General features: G+C 41.5%; 1 protein-coding gene across 1 annotated transcript; it reads right to left on the bottom strand.

Moving 5' to 3' along the window:
- Positions 1-684: 684 nt before the first annotated feature.
- Positions 685-18,504, bottom strand: LOC124019137 (activated RNA polymerase II transcriptional coactivator p15-like). The gene is made up of 5 exons (XM_046334515.1): positions 18,279-18,504; positions 16,176-16,257; positions 13,090-13,218; positions 1,441-1,549; positions 685-1,066 (listed from the first exon to the last, which is right to left on the bottom strand). The coding sequence occupies exons 2-5, from the start codon at positions 16,254-16,256 to the stop codon at positions 987-989; spliced, it is 399 nt and encodes a 132-aa protein (XP_046190471.1). The 5' UTR covers position 16,257; positions 18,279-18,504; the 3' UTR covers positions 685-986.
- Between the last annotated feature and the right edge of the window lie 137 nt (positions 18,505-18,641).

Below are 18,641 nucleotides of genomic sequence, written 5' to 3' on the forward strand. Positions count from 1 at the left end.
AACAGTTAAACATCCTCATTTACAAGCTGACATACAGAAGTGATACAAACTACTGTAATAATAGCACCATAGCAGCACCCACTCATAGCACGCACTCCAGTGGGTTTAGCTCACTGGCCACCCCCAAAGCCAGTTCCTCCTTTGGTCGCCTTTCCTTCCTCTGCTGCCAATGACTGGAACGAACTGCAAAAAAAAAAATCACTGAAGCTTGAGACTCATATCTCCCTCACTAGCTTTAAGCACCAGCTGTCAGAGCAACTCACAGATCACTGCACCTGTACATAGCCCATCTGTAAACAGCCCATCTATCTACCTCATCCCCATACTGTATTTATTTATATTGCTCCTTTTTACCCCAGTATCTCTACTTGCACATTCATCTTCTCCACATCTGCACATCTCCCATTCCAATTGCTATATTGTAATTACTTCACCACCATGGCCTATTTATTGCCTTAACACCCTTATCTTACCTCATTTGCAGTCACTGTATATAGACTTGTTTTCTTTTTCTACTGTATTATTGACTGTATGTGTTGTTTATTCCATGTGTAACTCTGTGTTGTTGTATGTGTCGAATTGCAATGCTATATCTTGGCCAGGTCGCAGTTGCAAATGAGAACTTGTTCTCAACTAGCCTACCTAGTTAAATAAAATAAATAAAAACATTTAAACAAAATGTAGTCCCTTTAAATGGCTTTTATTGATTACTTATTATAGCAAACCCAGTAAGACACAAACACACATACATCTGAAGCACTCAACAAGCATAACATACATTGGGTTTTCAAACACAGCACAAGAAGTAAACAGAAACTTAAACCTTAAAATATACACAATGTTGTCTTGGTCGTTCACTTAAAAAATGTGGGTCTCTTCCTTTAAAAATGTTTCAATAACAATATAAAAAATGGTGGCAAAGTTAAGAACACAAACAGAATGTATGGTTGTGGATGGTAAATCCCAGGCAGCCAGAGGCCTCCCTCTTATATCGCCTTCACAGCGTCGTCGATCTCAGAGATTTGATCCTTCAGCTGGTTCCACTGCTCTGGGTTTAGTGAGATACCTGGGCATGGAACAGAGGAAAGTTAGACAGCGGAAAGTAAACTGATCTAGGTTCAGTTAATGAATCCAGAAAAGTAGCATCACTGGGCTTGATGTCAAATATGACATCTGGGTACCACTATCTCAGAACAGAGGTGGAAAAATACACATAGAAATTGTGATAACACTTAACATTTGTTATCCTTTTAAAATGTTTGTTAAGGGCATATGGATTTGATAAATCATCAATAAACCGTTTAACTCATTGTTTGGAGCACCGAAACGACGATAAAACTATTTCAACCAATGATTCATCATTCCAAATCCATGTGTGTTTGTAGAGTGACGGCATGACAGTGGGCTCAGGGGCCAGGGTTCTGCTGTGACAAATCTTACCTTTCCTGCCCGGCTTCATCTCTCCCTCCTGGTCCATCCAGTACTCACGGATGTCAATCAGACACTTGCCTTTGAACTCACGAACACTCACATACCTCATCTTCCCAATCTGAAATAAATAAAAAGATGCACGTGAAGACAACCATATCGCAGACCTTCCAACTTTGAATCATTTTTATGAGTATGCTAAAATCATAGTCTCATTCATTATGTAGCCTAGCCCATAGGCCTAAATGTTTTGTATCACAACTGAAGTGGCCAAATAACTCCATGCGTATCCTACAGGCCTAGGACCCCTGAAGCATGGTTGGAGAGCACAGGGCCCACAGAGCCTAGTGTTCTTAAAAGCCCCGCCATTGAGTAATCCCGTTTGAAAACAGTTCTGACAGGCCACTATTTAATAAAATCATATCTCAGCTTTCTCTATTGCGAAATTCTTATAAATTAAGCACATTCATCTGCTTTACAAACAGTGTAGCCTATTAGGCATATAAAAAAAAATACTGCATGTGGATAAGAGAGTCTGCTAAATGACTTCAATGTAAATGTAACCTATATTTCGCTATGCGAGTGCAGGCTGTGGACATATTTTGTGTGTGTGGGCAATTCTAACTCAAAAAGAATTCCACACATGCTGTGTATCGGGCTCCCGAGACACTGCATCTCAGTCCAAGAGGTGTCACTGCCGTACCTGGTTCAAATCCAGGCTGCATCACATCTGGCCGTGATTGGGAATCCCATAGAGCGGCACACATTTGTTCCATATATCATTATTTTTGTACATTTTTTATTTAACCTTTATTTAACTAGGCAAGTCAGTTAAGAACAAATTCTTATTTACAATAACGGCCTACACCGGCCAAACCCGGACAAAGCTGGCCCAATTGTGCACCGACCTATGGGACTCCCAATCACAGCCAGTTGTTTTACAGCCTGGATTTGAACCAGGGTGTCTGTAGTGACATCCCAAGCACTTAGATGCAGTGCAACTCGGGAGCAACTCGTAAAGACAAGATTATTACACAAAGACCATATTCAACTGAGAATATTGCATGTGAATATGATCAAGTGCTTGTCAAATTGTGAATGGGAATGATGAAGTGTGTGCAGCCTGCACAAGAAACAGAGCAGAGCAGTTCCCTTTCGTTAAACTTTAAAAAAATATATATATTTTTTTGTCATCATTTGTCACATCATGCAGCCTTAGAATGTATTTTTCTTATTAAAAAATATAAAGTAATGCCACAGGATTTCTAAGCAAATCGTGTCTGCTAAATGAACTAGTGTAGCCCACAGCCATATGGCATAGCCAGTGCCTAACAATGACACAATGACAGTTCTTAACATAATGACAACTCAGAATATGCTATTCTGTTCTTCTGAAATAGGCTACATTTTGTCATATCATAAAGTTTCTTTATCCCTGCCTAAAATAAATATTGGATTTACTATGATGGTGTAGGCTATTAAACGGAAGACAACTTATTTTTTAAATTGACGTAGGCTTGATGTTCCAGAGGTCCGCACCAGTGGCTCGTAGGCTATGCGTCGAAGCTAAATATGTTTATGTTAGTTAACGGTCAATTACCGTGAGACCGGCAGTTATTTGAAAGACAATCACTGGTTGACAAAACTTCATGACCGCCACAGACCTGCGCTACACTCTTAGAAAAAAAAGATTCCAAAAGGGTTCTTCAGCTGTCCCCATAAGGAGAAAGCTTTTTGGTTCCAGGTAGAAGCCTTTTTGGTTCAATGTACCTGGAACCAGAAGGGTTCTACCTGGAAGAAAAAAAGCTTTCTCCAATGGGGACAGCTGAAGAACCTTTTTTTCTAAGAATGTATATAGACTTATGGGTACTTGGTAATTGGTTGACCTTCAGTAGCTAACTAGAAACATGTTTAAAACATGCACAAATCAGGGTTCTCCCTCTGATTTAGGACTACAGTTAGTTAGGGGGGAGGTCCGGAGGTTGTCCGTCAACTTCCCCCTCAGGTAGTTGGCGCATTTAGCATTTTTGAAAAACCATTAACTGACACTTCCTGAAACCCAGAACAACAATGCAGACAGCATTTGAGTCTTGTGTATGATCCTAAAAAAAATTGAGTTGGACTTAATAACACTTTTCTATGTCAAATCTTGGCGTAATAATTTCAAATGAATAGATGCCTTTATGTGGATAGTGAAGTGACAACGGAAACTGTCATCCTAATTTAGTTTGGGGAGAAAATCTGAATAATTAAATTACTGGATACAATGCAAATCAAATCAAATCAAATTTTATTTGTCACATACACATGGTTAGCAGATGTTAATGCGAGTGTAGCGAAATGCTTGTGCTTCTAGTTCCGACAATGCAGTGATAACCAACAAGTAATCTAACTAACAATTCCAAAACTACAGTCTTATACACAGTGTAAGGGGATAAGGAACATGTACATAAGGATATATGAATGAGTGATGGTACAGAGCAGCATACAGTAGATGGTATCGAGTACAGTATATACATATGAGATGAGTGTGTAGACAAAGTAAACAAAGTGGCATAGTTAAAGTGGCTAGTGATACATGTGTTACATAAGGATGCAGTCGATGTTGTAGAGTACAGTATATACATATGTATATGAGATGAATAATGTAGGGTAAGTAACATTATATAAGGTAGCATTGTTTAAAGTGGCTAGTGATATATTTACATCATTTCCCATCAATTCCCATTATTAAAATGGCTGGAGTTGGGTCAGTGTCAATGACAGTGTGTTGGCAGCAGCCACTCAATGTTAGTGGTGGCTATTTAACAGTCTGATGGCCTTGAGATAGAAGCTGTTTTTCAGTCTCTCGGTCCCAGCTTTGATGCACCTGTACTGACCTCGCCTTCTGGATGATAGCGGGGTGAACAGGCAGTGGTTCGGGTGGTTGATGTCCTTGATGATCTTTATGGCCTTCCTGTAACAACGGGTGGTGTAGGTGTCCTGGAGGGCAGGTAGTTTGCCCCCGGTGATGCGTTGTGCAGTCCTCACTACCCTCTGGAGAGCCTTACGGTTGAGGGCGGAGCAGTTGCCGTACCAGGCGGTGATACAGCCCGCCAGGATGCTCTCGATTGTGCATCTGTAGAAGTTTGTGAGTGCTTTTGGTGACAAGCCGAATTTCTTCAGCCTCCTGAGGTTGAATAGGCGCTGCTGCGCCTTCTTCACGACGCTGTCAGTGTGAGTGGACCAATTCAGTTTGTCTGTGATGTGTATGCCGAGGAACTTAAAACTAGCTACCCTCTCCACTACTGTTCCATCGATGTGGATAGGGGGGTGTTCCCTCTGCTGTTTCCTGAAGTCCACAATCATCTCCTTAGTTTTGTTGACGTTGAGTGTGAGGTTATTTTCCTGACACCACACTCCAAGGGCCCTCACCTCCTCCCTGTAGGCCGTCTCGTCGTTGTTGGTAATCAAGCCTACCACTGTTGTGTCGTCCGCAAACTTGATGATTGAGTTGGAGGCGTGCGTGGCCACGCAGTCGTGGGTGAACAGGGAGTAGTCTAACTTACTGTAGGCTATTTGGAATATGAAACAACTGAACTAGACCTACTGTATTGTTTCTGGATCTCCATCCCGGACCTGATCCATCAAGTTAGGTTTGACTTCTAGGTTACCATTCATTCAACATGCCTTATTGTCATCGGTGAACTGAATAGGATCACATCATTAGAAGCCTACTGTTGACATACAGCTACAAATCAAATGTATTTATATAGCCCTTCGTACATCAGCTGATATCTCAAAGTGCTGTACAGAAACCAAGCCTAAAACCCCTAAAACCCCAAACAGCAAGCAATGCAGGTGTAGAAGCTACAGTGTATAACGACGACACCAGATCAAGAACTGATGAAATAACATAGGCCCACTAACCCTTAACAGCAACATACAGTCGAAGTCGGAAGTTTACATACGCTTTTACACTCGGTTTATCACAATTCCTGACATTTAATCCTAGTCAAAATGCCTTGTCCTTACGTCAGTAAGGATCACCACTTTATTTTAAGAATGTGGAATGTCCAAATAATAAAGAGAATGATTTATTTAATCTTTTATTTTTTTCATCACATTCCCAGTGGGTCAGAAGATTACATACACTCAATTAGTATTTGGTAGTATTGCCTTTAAATGGTTTAACTTGGGTCAAGCGGTTTGGGTAGCCTTCCACAAGCTTCCCACAATAAGTTGGGTGAACATTCCTCCTGACAGAGCTGGTGTAACCGAGTCAGGTTTGTTGGCCTCCTTGCACACACACATGCTATTTCAGTTCTGCCCACAAATTTTCTATAGGATTGAGGTCAGGGCTTTGTGATGGCCACTCCAATACCTTGACTTTGTTGTCGTTAAGCCATTTTGCCACAACTTCAGAAGTATGCTTGGGATCATTGTCCATTTGGAAGACCCATTTTCGACCAAGCTGTAACTTCCTGACTGATGTCTTGAGATGTTGCTTCAATATACAGTACCTTGCAAAACTATTCAGCCCCCTTGAACTTTGCGACCTTTTGCCACATTTCAGGCTTCAACATATTTTTTTGTGAAGAATCAACAACAAGTGGGACACAATCATGAAGTGGAACGACATTTATTGGATATTTCAAACTTTTTTAACAAATAAAAAACTGAAAAATTGGGCGTGCAAAATTATTCAGCCCCTTTACTTTCAGTGCAGCAAACTCTCTCCAGAAGTTCAGTGAGGATCTCTGAATGATCCAATGTTGACCTAAATGACTAACGATGATAAATACAATCCACCTGTGTGTAATCAAGTCTCCGTATGAATGCACCTGCACTGTGATAGTCTCAGAGGTCCGTTAAAAGCGCAGAGAGCATCATGAAGAACAAGGAACACACCAGACAGGTCCGAGATACTGTTGTGAAGAAGTTTAAAGCCGGATTTGGATACAAAAATATTTCCTAAGCTTTAAACATTCCAAGGAGCACTGTGCAAGCGATAATATTGAAATGGAAGGGGTATCAGACCACTGCAAATCTACCAAGACCTGGCCGTCCCTCTAAACTTTCAGCTCGTACAAGGTGAAGACTGATCAGAGATCAGAGATGCAGCCAAGAGGCCCATGATCACTCTGGATGAACTGCAGAGATCTACAGCTGAGGTGGGAGACTCTGTCCATAGGACAACAATCAGTCGTATATTGCACAAATCTGGCCTTTATGGAAGAGTGGCAAGAAGAATTTCTTAAAGATATCCATAAAAAGTGTCGTTTAAATTTTGCCACAAGCCACCTGGGAGACACACCAAACATGTGGAAGAAGCTGCTCTGGTCAGATGAAACCAAAATTGAACTTTTTGGCAACAATGCAAAACGTTATGTTTGGCGTAAAAGCAACACAGCTCATCACCCTGAACACACCATCCCCACTGTCAAACATGGTGGTGGCAGCATCATGGTTTGGGCCTGCTTTTCTTCAGCAGAGACAAGGAAGATGGTTAAAATTGATGGGAAGATGGATGGAGCCAAATACAGGTCCATTCTGGAAGAAAACCTGATGGAGTCTGCAAAAGACCTGAGACTGGGACGGAGATTTGTCTTCCAACAAGACAATGATCCAAAACATAAAGCAAAATCCACAATGGAATGGTTCAAAAATAAACATATCCAGGTGTTAGAATGGCCAAGTCAAAGTCCAGACCTGAATCCAATCGAGAATCTGTGTAAAGAACTGAAAACTGCTGTTCACAAATGCTCTCCATCCAACCTCACTGAGCTCGAGCTGTTTTGCAAGGAGGAATGGGAAAAAAATTCAGTCTCTCTGTGTGCAAAACTGATAGAGACATACCCCAAGCGACTTACAGCTGTAATCGCAGCAAAAGGTGGCGCTACGAAGTATTAACTTAAGGGGGCTGAATAATTTTGCATGCCCAATCTTTCAGTTTTTGATTTGTTAAAAAAGTTTGAAATATCCAATAAATGTCGTTCCACTTCATGATTGTGTCCCACTTGTTGTTGATTCTTCACAAAAAAATACAGTTTTATATATTTATGTTTGAAGCCTGAAATGTGGCAAAAGGTCGCAAAGTTCAAGGGGGCCGAATACTTTCGCAAGGCACTGTGTATCCACATCATTTTCCTGCCTCATGATGCCATCTATTTTGTGAAGTGCACCAGTCCCTCCTGCAGTAAAGCACCCCCACAATGTGATGCTGCCACCCCCGTGCTTCACGGCTGGGATGGTGTTCTTCGACTTGCAAGCCTCCCCCTTTTCCTCCAAACATAACGATGGTCATTATGGCCAAACAGTTCTATTTTTGTTTCATCAGACCAGAGGATATTTCTCTAAAAAGGTATGATCTTTGTCCCCTTCTGCAGTTGCAAACCGTAGTCTGGCTTTTTGATGGCGGTTTTGGAGCAGTGGCTTGTTCCTTGCTGAGCGGCCGTTCAGGTTATGTCGATATAAGTCTCATTTTACTGTGGATATCGATACTTTTGTACTGGTTTCCTCCAGCATCTTCACAAGGTCCTCTGCGGTTGTTCTGGGATTGATTTGCACTTTTTGTACCAAATACGTTCACCTCGAGGAGACAGAACGAGTCTCCTTCCTGAGCGTTATGGCAGCTGCGTGGTCCCATGGTGTTTATACTTGCGTACTATTGTTTGTACAGATGAACGTGGTACCATCAGGCGTTTGGAAATTGCTCCCAAGGATGAACCAGACTTGGAGGTTTCTAATTTTTTCTGAGTTCTTGGCTAATTTCCATGATGTCAAGCAAAGAGGCACTGAGTTTGAAGGTAGGCCTTGAAATACATCCACAGGTACACCTCCAATTGACTCAAATGACATCAATTAGCCTATCAGAAGCTTCTAAAGCAATGACATTAGTTTCTGGAATTTTGGAACACATTTCCTTGCTCGTCAATGCACTCTCCCCTACTACCATTGCGGAGATCAAAGCATGTGCAGGCAAGTAAGTGTGCTCGCTTAGTTGACTAAACGCTGTAGCTAACTACCTTTGTTGTAATGACACCTTAGCTAAAGAGCTAAAGACTAAACAATCATGGTTATGTGCTTAACTAGCACATAAAAATGTAGGAAAATGTATTTGACAAACAGTTTTCCATTTAGCCTACCCTTTTCTCCTCACACGTCACTGGTATCAACGGACAAAGTGGAGAGCTGCCATCCAGCTCGAGGGAGGAAAATAGTGTTAACTCGAAATAACAAGGTTCCAGTTGAACAAAGTTTACTATACCGTATGAACACACTACAAGGTAGCCATCGCACACCAGGCTAGGTCCATCAACAGCAAGCCTTCCCGCGCAGGCGCACTCTAGACAGAGTGATAGCCCCGTAATAACAGAAATATAGGGATACTTAAAACATGAACTTAACAGTCTCCCACTTTTCGTTAAAGACAAATAATACATCAACAACATCATTAAATGTCCAAGTATTATTCACGTTCCCCATTACAAATGGATTGTGTGAAAAAGTTGTGTCTTACTCAAGCTACCACTTTCCATTTACTGAGTGCCTATAGGGGCACAAAACCAGATGCTCCTTTTTTTAGTCAGTCAGACAGTCAGCAAGCTGTTGTCAATTCCATCCACAAGGGCAAGTGTTTCTCCAGCAAGTGTGCTTCGGACAACCCTTCTGATCCTTTTTGACCGCCAACAGATAGGTGAGAATCTTCCTCCTTCACTCATTAACACGATTAGATGCCCACCATGCGTGCCTCCATCTGTAAGGTTCCCTTAGGGAAGCATCCCTAAAGACAACTAGTTTCAAAAAGTCATATTTTCCAACATGCTGAATCTTTTAAAAGGTCACTTGTTGTGATTTCAGTTGACGAACAACTTTGTTCGCCTCATGAATGGTCTGTACAGTGGCGTGTTTTGTGGTTAGATGCCAAGTTGCAACCATCAAACATTACATCAGGTCTACTCTGTCTAGCAACCCATAGAATTTGTCCTATCTTTGACCTCAATTGATCCGCTTCAATTCCACAGAGGGGAATTCCTTTGTACGGCTCTTGAAGAATCCATATGAATGGGTTGAAGATTCTTGATATAGCTCTCCTGTTGCATCAGTATTGTTCCATCAACTGTCATTAACTCTATGCCAACATAAACATTATCATGCTCCTCACGGCCGACCTGGAAAACAGCTTTGAGGTGTGGAATCACAGTTGTAGCAAAGGTCTGTGAGCCACCCCAGATAAAGTCATAAACATGACAGGCAAGTACCTCAGTCACATTGCAGTCTTGATCAAGCCAATAGAAGACTGCAGGATCCAATTGTGACATTTTTTCACCTGTATTCAGCATTGTTGCCTTGATTTTGTTGTACCAGTAGAGTGATGTATCTGCCAGTCCAGACACACACTGTTTTAGTTCCCACAGTGTTCCTTCACCCTGAGCTTCAGGCAGAGGTCAGATGTGAATGTCCCTTGACAGCTTTGTTCCCTGCAAAAATGCAGATTTGACGTCTATGGAATTCAGTTTCCATTTCTTCTGGCAGATTACCATCATCAGCAATCTGAGTGACTCTGAGGTACATGTCAGTGAGTCTTTTGGGAGTTCTTTAGCAGCCAGCTCCTCAAAACCTCTAGATGTGATTTAGGCACTATTCCAGTTAAGGATTCTTTAAAGGGTACACACCGACCTTGTTGAGACACTTTTGGCTAATGTTTTTGACTTCCTCAAATACTCCATTTTTCATCCAATTACTGAGCTCATCTATCTTAGCTGAGTCAAATGACACATCCTTTGTTTCAAGTACAGAAAGTGTAGCTGGTACTGCAAGTTGTACCAGTTCTGGTGTTTTCCTTTTGCTTTTCCTGCTCGTCCAATGACGGTTGCTGTATGTGGAATACCACTTTCTCTGTCCAGCTTTTAGATTGGAACAACCATGTTCTCTTAACACGTGTGGCTGTTGTTGAATGTTTTCCTCATTTGAACGCTCAACAGTATTATCTGTGGCATGGTTGAAGGTCTCTGCTCCATTTCCTGTGTCAGTTTCAGTGCCCATATCATTGGATGTGACATCTGGTAGGTTTGTGTTTGTTACTGTGTCCTTTTTGTCATTTTTTATTGGGAGACAGAGAGGGGCTGTTGCTGAGAATCAATCTTGATAATTTACTTTCCGCAATCTTGAGTGATGCACCCTGACTAGGGTGCACCCTGACTATGGTGCCTCCGTGCCTCACAAATATCACCACACCATCTTGGCCAATGACTACTCCCGGTCCACTTCACTCTTGACAGTCAACTCGTTTGTAGTACACTTTGTTTCCAGTCTCGTACTTCTCATCGGTGGGTCGTAGCGGTTTCCGCAGAGCCCTGCGAATTCTCTCTGAGCACTCTGCTTCGGTGGACGCTTTTCTCGCTGCATGTAGTGCTGAAAGGTGCTGTCCCACCCCCATGCACCCACACGGGTCCCTTCTAGTGCTGGTGGCTTGTCAACCAGTACAGAGGGAAGATAGGTGTCTGTCCGAACACTAGTTGCTATGGGCTGTAACCATGAACACTGTGCAGTGAGTTTTCTTGCATTCAAAGCCCAATTTAGGGCTGTTTTACAGTCACATCCATTGCCTTGCTTCAACTTATAGCATGATCTCGGTGAGTGTTTGATTGTGTCTCTCCATAAGTCCATTGCTCCATGGACTGTATGCAGCAGTTGTCTTTACTTCCATGTTGACGTTCTCTGCCATTTCTCTTATTTCATTATTATTGAATTCTCCTCCATTGTCACTGTATAATTTCTGGGGCGGGCCAAGCAAGCACACTTATTCAGGAATGAATGAAGTGCTTGACCATTTCACCGTGTTTCTTTTATTCACAATACTTACAGCACTGAAGTGTGCGAAGTGGAGGATTATGTGAAGGTACCACACACTTGGTCCTAGCTCATGTAGATATACAGCCACTGTTTCATTGTACTTGGAAGCCAGTGGCTGTCACGCCTTGGTCATTGTATTTTGTGTTTTTGTTATATGTTTGGGAAGGCCAGGGTGTGAGATGGGTTTATATGTTGTATTCGTATTGGGGTTTGTATTATTTGGGATTGCAGCTGATTAGGGGTGTGGTATAGGTTTGGCTGCCTGAGGCGATTCTCAATTAGAGTCAGGTGCTTATCGTTGTCTCCGATTGGGAACCGTATTTAGGCAGACTCAGTTTCGCTTTGTATTTCGTGGGTGTTTGTTCCTGTCTCTGTGTTGTAACTCTCTTGGTAGAATGGACGATTCTCCCATCTCCAAATTTGAAAGCTCTGTTGCTTGGTGTCTCAATCGTATTTTGTTCACTGACATAACTAATCAAGCCATTTGTCCCTGTACATGCAGTATCAATCACAGCAGAGCCTAAGGATTCAACTATAAAAATCTCAGTATCAGAAGGAGATTAGTTTGAAAACAGTGTAATGTTACACTGCTCTATGTTTTCACATTTTCCTGTTAGATTAACTTGTTCATTTATATGAGGACTGTCTGTAACCCAGTGGTAAGTGCTTCGACAAATAGCACATTTTGATCTCCTTCCATATTTGCCCAGTCGATTTGTGCCGGGCAATAGTGCCCCCCTTCTGGTTGTCTTGAGAACATGACTTGTTTGCGCCTTTTCTCTGCTGCTCAGTGTAATATGCTGCGTCACTCACTTGCATTCCATGTGTTATTGGCGCGACAGACATCAATAACATTATTATTTAGTGCCGACCTCATTGATGCAAAAGTCAGCACAGTACAAGCAGTCGAAGCCAACTGAACCATGTCGTACTTGCGCATCCTATTGTACCTCTGTTCGAAATCAATGGTGTAGTCAGTCATTGCAACCGAAATATCTCTCGTAACACTGTCAAAGTTTGAATATGCCTCGTAGGCACGGTCTTTCTCTTCTTTAAGAAATACAGAATCCAGTGCTCTGATCAAAGTTCCCATATCATCACCCTTGTTCAAATCCTCAACGGATATTTCCAGTGCTGTGTCTCTCGCTCTTCCATCGAGCGATAATAGCACCGCAAGTGCTTGCTTTTTCGTGTCCCGATTAGTAACCCGTGTCCAGATTCCAAGTTCATTTTTCCAACTGTCGTACAACCTCTTCTTATCGAAGCGAGGTGGCACATTTGAGTTATTAACCATCCTCTGCTACCAATGTTAACTTGAAATGACACAACGACAAGGTTCCAGTTCAACAAAGTTTACTATGGCGTATGAACGCACTACAAGGTAGCCATCACACAACCAGGCTAGGTCCATCAACAGCAAGCCTTCCCGCGCAGGCGCACTCTTGACCGAGTGACAGCCCCGTAATAACAGAAATATAGGGAAACTTCAAACATGAACTTAACAAATAGTACTGCGACTACGGGGTCGGACGGAGCGGAGAGCAAGAGATTTCTCTCCTTGCCCGTCCTCCAAATGTCTCAGCTCCAACTGCAGACAGTTGAGTCAAAAACTACAACGTGCAAACTAGAAGCCTATTTTTGCGTATTTTGAGGGTAGTTTTTCATACCAGCATGCTTTGACCTCAAACGTCATCCATGGCATGCAAAAGGTCGGATATCGACATGCAACGAACGTCGCATCTTTTGTACTGGGGATGGACTGACACCGTGTTCCTCTGTGCTGGAGTCTGGTCGAGCAGCAACACAGAGCTCGGATCTCCCTACCTGGAACTTGTTGTCATCCTTGTCCTTGTTGCCGCTTTCCTTGGAGGTTCCACCGGGTTTGGAACTCTCCCCTCCTTTCGGTTTCTTAGCTGCTAGTTTCTCTGGCGCTGCTTGCTTTCTCTTCTTGGCCTATGAACAGGGGTTCATTTCCACACATATAAAAATGGACTTTCTCTTCTGAAAGTACAAAAGGCTAACCTCTGATTTATAACCTCTGATTTAATATGAACTGTAGCAGGTTAGCGTTTTTCGTCATGAATCTTGTTCTGGAGGCAGCTCTGCAGTGGTCACTAGCTGGCAAGGCCACAAAGTCATAAAAAAGAAATCAGAATTTAAACTTGACCCTAGCCTTAACCCTACTGTTAACCCTAACACCTAACCATAACCTTACAATTTTTGTTTTCATGAACCTTTACAATATAGCCCCTATTTTACTTTGCAGAAGGTCCATCGAGCAGAAATCGCTCAGTTCTGCCTCAAGGACATGACTCATCCCAATAAACGTCAACCTGCTTTGGACTCCCGAGTGGCGCAGCAGGCTAAGGCACTGCATCTCAGTGTGAGAGGCGTCATTACAGATACCCTAGTTCAAATCCAGGCTGTGATTGGGAGTCGCATAGGGCGGCGCACAATTGGCCCAGCGTCGTCCGTGTTTGGCTGGCATTGTAAATAAGAATGTTCTTAACTGACTTGCCTAGTTAAATTTTTAAAAATCGAATATATGCAGCCATATTAAAAATCCGGCTTTGAATCTAGGTACACTACCGTTTGAAAGTTTGGGGTGACTTAGAAATGTCCTTGTTCTTAAAAGAAAAGCACATTTTCTGCTATTAAAATAACATCATATTGATCAGAAATACAGTGTAGACTTTGTTAATGTTGTAAATGACTATTGTAACTGGAAACAGCAGATTTTTTTATGGAATATCTACATAAGCGTACAGAGGCCCATTATCAACAACCATCACTCCTGTGTTCCAATGGCACATTGTGTTAGCTAATCCAAGTTTATCATTTTAAGAACCTAATTGATCATTAGAAAACCTTTTTGCTATTATGTTAGCACAGCTGAAAACTGTTGTTCTCATTAAAGAAGCAATAAAACGGGCATTCTTTAGACTAGTTGAGTATCGACATTTGCGGGTTCGATTACAGACTCAAAATGGCCAGAAGCAAAGACCTTTCTTCTGAAACTCTTCAGTCTATTCTTGTTCTGAGAAATGAAGGCTATTCCATGTGAGAAATTGACACAGAACTGAAGATCCCGTACAATGCTGTGTACTACACCCTTCACTAAACAGCACAAACTGGCCTAACCAGAAGAGAAAGAGGATTACAAGAGACACCGGTGCACAACTGAGCAAGAGGACAAGTATATTAGATTGTCTAGTTTGAGAAACAGATGCCTCACAAGTCCTCAACTAACAGCTTCATTAAATAGTACCCACAAAACACTAGTAAGCATCAACAGTGAAGAGGCGACTCCGGGATGCTGGCCTTCTAGGCAGAGATCCTCTGTCCAGTGTCTGTTTTCTTTTGTCCATCTTAATATTTTATTTTTATTAGCCAATCTGAGATATGGATTTTACTTTGCAACTCTGCCTAGAAGGCCAGCATCCTGGAGTCGCCTCTTCACTGTTTACATTGAGACTAGTGTTTTGCGGGTACTATTTCATGAAGCTGCCAGTTGAGGACCTGTGAAGTGTCCGTTTCTCAAACTAGACACTAATGTACTTGTCCTCTTGCTCATTTGTGCACCGGGGGGCCTCCCACACCTCTTTCTATTCTGGTTAGGGCCAGTTTGCGCTGTTCTGTGATGAGAGTAGTACACAGCGTTGTACCAGAGCTTCAGTTTCTTGGCAATTTCTCGTGTGGAATAGCCTTCATTTCTCAGAAAAATAATAGACTTACGAGTTTCAGAAGAAAGGTCTTTGTTTCTGGCCATTTTGAGCCTGTAATCGAACCCACAAATGCTGATACTCCAGATACTCAACTAGTCTAAAGAATGCCAGTTGTATTGCTTCTTTAATGAGTCAACAGTTTTCAGCTGTGCTAACATAATTGCAAAAGGGTTTTCTAATGATCAATTAGCCTTTTAAAAATTATAAACTTGGATTAGCTAACACAATGTGCTATTGGAACACAGGAGTGATGGTTGCTGATAATGGGCTTTGTAAGCCTATGTAGATATTCCATTAAAAAACAGCTGTTTCCAGCTACAATAGTCATTTACAACATTAACAATGTCTAGACTGTATTTCTGATCAATTTCATGCTATTTTAATTGACCTTTTTTTTTGCTTTTCTTTAAAAAAAAAGGCATTTCTAAGTGACCCTAAACTTTTGAACGGTAGTGTAGATCTGAGCATTTTTTAATATTTGTGTCCTTTTCAGTTCTTTTGACGGAAACACAATGCCTTTACTTTGTGGCTTTGGATACAACACAGGAGCAGGGGTTGTCTGTTTAAACAATGCCACTTCATATAATGTTTACATACCCTACATTACTAATCTCATATGTATATACTGTAGTCTATACCATCTACTGCATCTTGCCATCTTGATGTAATGTATCACTGGCCACTTTTATATGTTTACATATCCTATATTACTCATCTCATATGTATATACTGTAGTCTATACCATCTACTGCATCTTGCCATCTTGATGTAATGTATCACTGGCCACTTTTATATGTTTACATATCCTATATTACTCATCTCATATGTATATACTGTACTCTATACCATCTACTGCATCTTGCCTATGCCGTTCTATACCATCACTCATATATTTGTATGTACATATTCTTATTCATTCCTTTACACTTGTGTGTATAAGGTCATTGTTATTAGATTAGATTACTCTATGCCGCTCTGTACCATCACTCATTCATATATCTTCATGTACATATTCTTTATCCCCTTACACTTGTGTCTATAAGGTAGTAGTTTTGGAATTGTTAGCTAGATTACTTGTTGGTTATTACTGCATTGTTGGAACTAGAAGCACAAGCATTTCGCTACACTCGCATTAACATCTGCTAACCATGTGTATGTGACAAATAAAATTTGATTCAATTTTACCTTGGTCTCAGCCTCACTGTCTGAGTCACTGGCACTGGCACTGCCAGAAGTAGATGACAGAACTTCCTTTGACTTGGGCATCCTGGGGAAAAAAAGATGATGCAATGACTGAATAAATACCATCCTTTCGTAAGACATCAATGCACAATGTTATCAAAAAATAAACCTACATTCCAAAGTGCATGATTTTGTTCTATTGCAGCGTAAACTCTGATAATCCGCTTTATTATATCTGTTTGTTACTGTGTGCAGTAACACTATACAGTAGTTAGCAGATTAATGATAATCAGTGACCTAGTCTATAATGCACTCTTAGAAAAACGGTGCTAAGTCGAACCATACAGGGTTCTTCAGTTTGTCCCCATAAGGGAACCCTTTTAGTTCTGGGTAGAACCCTCTGTGCGGTTCCTCAAAGAGCCATCTGTGTATGGTTCTACCTAAAACAATAACCATTTTGTCATTTAAAAGGTTCTTCCTAGAACCCTCTATGAACGGGTCCAGCTTTACCAGCCTTTAAAATTGTATTATTTAGGACAAAACATTACATTTATCATAAGACCTTTCATTGAGGAACTAGTCAAAGATGTGTTTTAACTGAACCACAGACTGTCGTTTCAAATGAACAAATGAGCCATAGTGGACAGAACAAGCAAGGAGGTTGGCAGAGTCAAGCACCAGCTAGCGAAATGCTAGTGGCGCATTCTGGCATGCATTTCCAGATTTCCGTTGGGGAACGCCTACTCTGTAACGTGCATGTGTGCAATAACTCAATTTGCCTTTGAACTCCTTCTAAACAACCCAACATTGGCAAAGGATAAAGTCTACAAAACTTTGTCCACCCTGTTCGTAACATATTGTAGTTTTGGGAAAAGAAAACTGTATTGAGATCAAATGGTTAATTGATGAGTAAATTAACAGGATTGTCGGCCTAAATCCATCTCTTTCCATCACTGCCGGATCCCGGCTTCCTCTCGCTACCATATTTGGTAGTGAGTGGAAACGCCAACCGGGTGCTTCACATCTATACATCCAGTGAAATATCTGTCTCATTGTTCTATCCGTGGCCTAGTTATACTCTTAACACAGTGGTGTTCGGAATCTCCTGGTTTACAGGCCACCACGGGCCTTCAAGTCACACTGTGCTGGTTTGCAAAGTGATGTGTAATTCCTATTGGAATCCAGCCAGAGTTAGGATAGCCAACAAGTGGAATTATTAATCAGCCCCAACCTGCATTCAGAATTACTGCCAGGGTAGGGAAGTCTGAATACTGAGACTTCCTCAGTCATCTAAACTGGAACAACCATCTATGTAACGGGTGCCATAAAACCAACAGATTGGATCGGTTTAGAAAACAGTATGTTCTTTATCTTTGTGTAGCATAAAATGTATTAGCCAATCAATGTACATGCAAAAAAACATATTTTACAGTAAAACAAACTATTCTGAAAATCTCCCTACATGCTGGGAAACATTATAGATGGTTATATGCAGCATCCTCCATGCCTTCCAAAAAACGTCCAAGAACCCTTTCTTCCAAAAACAGTTCTTATGATCTTAAATGTTTCAGATGGAACACTTTGCCTAACAAAGGATCCTGGTCTTCCAAAAGGGGTTCTGATCAACAATTGTTATTGGTAGAACCATATCCCTCCGCAAAGAACCGTTTACTACAAGTAAAACCGTTTACTATGATGTAAAACAACTGATGTCGATATATACAGAAATCAACCACATTTCCACTGGACATTTTCTAACCTAAAAAAATAATAAAATAAATGCTACACGGGTTCCCTCACGCTGACCCAGATGTAGTCCACGTGACCACCGAATGTGTACATTCAAGTAAATGTTATGGTTATTATTTCCATTTGCAATCTAGGACTGATTCGCTCGAATTATTGCACAGCTCGTCGACTTACTGTACAAAATAGCACGCGCATACTCTGGATAGGTAGGCCTGAATTAACCAAGAATCCAACAATGTATCACGATCAATCGAGTTTGTAAAGCTCTTGCAGCACGGCTACAATGTTGCATTTGGGTTTGCACCATTGTTTGCTCCAGGTAGAACATCTACATAGTAACAACAATACAGTACTTACGTGCAATATTTCACTGTATCAGGCTCGAGGGTCGTGTACGCGGATACTGTGAAGGCGCGAGATAAAGGCCTGCAAATCAATAATTTCTTGTCTTGTCAGAACCTGCGCGGTTTACCAAATCTTCCTTTCAAATGAACTGGACGAAGTAAAAACAGCACAAGGCTTTCATCCCGTTCATGTGATCTAGAAATCAGCGGCGCAAGTTTTGCTGCAGCTTCGATGCATCCGGAGGTAAACTGTATATTTGTGGGAAATGGGAGTTGTGGGAAATGGTGTTCTCTGATTGTGCTCCTGCTTACAGTTAAAGGCTCTGCATGGTCAATTCTGTTTTTATTTGACCTTGATTTAACTAGGCAAGTCAGT

This window comes from Oncorhynchus gorbuscha, unplaced genomic scaffold, assembly GCF_021184085.1.
Source record: "Oncorhynchus gorbuscha isolate QuinsamMale2020 ecotype Even-year unplaced genomic scaffold, OgorEven_v1.0 Un_scaffold_70:::fragment_2:::debris, whole genome shotgun sequence".
Taxonomy (NCBI): Eukaryota; Metazoa; Chordata; class Actinopteri; order Salmoniformes; family Salmonidae; genus Oncorhynchus; species Oncorhynchus gorbuscha.

Excerpts from the sequence above, each read along its gene's own strand:
- LOC124019137 (XM_046334515.1), bottom strand. The coding sequence starts at position 16,256 with ATGCCCAAGTCAAAGGAAGTTCTGTCATCTACTTCTGGCAGTGCCAGT. Across the intron at positions 1,550-13,089 it reads AGGATGACAACAAGTTCCAG|ATTGGGAAGATGAGGTATGT; the intron begins GTAGGGAGATCC and ends TATTTATTTCAG. Across the intron at positions 1,067-1,440 it reads GATGAAGCCGGGCAGGAAAG|GTATCTCACTAAACCCAGAG; the intron begins GTAAGATTTGTC and ends TTCCATGCCCAG.